The sequence below is a fragment of the Volvox carteri genome (genome assembly GCF_000143455.1).
Source record: "Volvox carteri f. nagariensis unplaced genomic scaffold VOLCAscaffold_565, whole genome shotgun sequence".
In the NCBI taxonomy this organism is placed as follows: Eukaryota; Viridiplantae; Chlorophyta; class Chlorophyceae; order Chlamydomonadales; family Volvocaceae; genus Volvox; species Volvox carteri.
The window spans coordinates 4,872-6,649 of NW_003308079.1; the positions used below are offsets into that span (position 1 = coordinate 4,872).

The 1,778-nt window shown below is 55.2% G+C and overlaps 1 protein-coding gene across 1 annotated transcript; it reads right to left on the reverse strand.

Annotated features, from left to right (window-relative positions):
* Positions 1-285: 285 nt before the first annotated feature.
* On the reverse strand, positions 286-1,697 carry VOLCADRAFT_101255 (uncharacterized protein; the record flags this gene model as incomplete). Its single annotated transcript, XM_002959691.1, has 4 exons — positions 286-575; positions 706-811; positions 962-1,112; positions 1,564-1,697. 4 exons carry the CDS (start codon positions 1,695-1,697, stop codon positions 286-288), a joined length of 681 nt encoding a protein of 226 aa, XP_002959737.1.
* Between the last annotated feature and the right edge of the window lie 81 nt (positions 1,698-1,778).

The window sequence follows — 1,778 nt, forward strand, 5'->3', positions numbered from 1 at the left end:
GAAAATGTACAACTGGGCTGGAGGGTGCCGTGCGCTGCTGAGCTGTGCTGTGCTGATCGCTGTGCTGTGCTGATCGCTGTGATGTGCTGTGCCCATCCATCTGCATGCTTGTAAACCCAGCTGTAAGCTCGTCCAACGTGTGCAGTACCTGACGTGCTCGTGGTAACCATTCCATCAGTCACCGCCCCGCGCCGCGTGGGAACGACTTCAATCAGGCATCGTACATTACTCGTACGGCACCGTACGTACAGCAAAAGGAGGACCGAGCGGATTTGTGCACATGGCCTAGGTAATAGGGTGTGGCGGCCGCTTGATCATGACGCCGGTCGTTATTTGCATATGTAGAGGTAGGTACCCCGGTAGGTAAGTAGGTAGAGGGCCGATGTGATTGTGGATAGGGAGGCTGCAGGAAGGCAGGAAAGCAGCAGGAAGAGAGGCTTGTGATGGCTGCACACCGCCCTGTGAAACCCCCTGATACCCCATGCACGCCTCGCTGTGCTGTGTTTTCCTGTCCGGGTACAGATGCCCTTCCTTGGCCCGTACGTGTTCGATGTGGATGCTGTGGATTCCAACCCCTGCGCATGGCATGGCCGCGGCGGCCTCACGGTTGGCTAGCGCCAAGTGTCCATTACAGGGCACACGTTGCTTTTACAATGCCAAGCCTTTATACAGCCAAATCTTTGTTTTCTTGAGTAGTTGCCTTACCGCTTAGGGGTCGTTCAGACGGAGGGGTACCTGCAGGCAGGAAAGTTAGTGCTTGCTTCCGTGGGAGGGGGCGAGCCTGGTTACCGAGCGACTCTGCTTCTGAAGCCTGTAGGTTAGGCAGAAGCCGCAGCGGAAACCTGTCAGCATGAACTCGCTATGAACTCGCGAAATTGCTCTTTCCGTCGCACTCCTGCGACTTATTCTAGCCCTGTACGGTCCAGCCGTACACACCCAGGACATTCAACCGAGTACACACTCGGCAAATACACAGAAAACTTTGGTTTTCTTTCGTTTCGCTCATAAAGCCTACAGTTACAGGCGCGATATCTGACGCGCAGCTCCACCTCCGCATGCCTGTTTTTTTCAAGGTCTGTGGCGTCAGCTTCACCCGGCTGCCTTGACTGCTGCTGCAGCAGGCGGGCAGGGACATGGATGGGTCCCTACTGACTGGACTCCGCTACACCGCTCTGACGGATTGAAGCAGCGGCCGAATCACCAGCTCTGTGCATTAGCTTAATCGGCCCTGCTGTAATAAGCTACTGCTTGGCCCCGACATTGCGGACCAGGAACAGCAAGCAGGTGCTTTCAGGGGGAGCAATGTGCTTCTAAATACCACCCCCACCATCGAGCGCAAGCTTGGCCAAAGGAGTATTTTGCCGTGCACTCGTCCGTGGCCCATCCCTGTTGTTTTCATACCTTTCTCGGCCTTTTGGCTCAGATCATGTGTAGTATCTGTTCTTATTAGCTTAATCGCTAATATGGTCCTCATTGAGGACCTGCGATTAACTTGAATATTTCTCGGGGGCTTGTCAATGGTGCGCTTGCGCATCCGACTTGCCAGCATGGTTGCGGCCTTACACTACCGCTGCAGCCGTGCACCCGCCCATACGAAAATGTACAACTGGGCTGGAGGGTGCCGTGCGCTGCTGAGCTGTGCTGTGCTGATCGCTGTGCTGTGCTGATCGCTGATCGCTGTGCTGTGCTGTGCCCATCCATCTGCATGCTTGTAAACCCAGCTGTAAGCTCGTCCAACGTGTGCAGTACCTGACGTGCTCGTGGTAACCATTCCATCA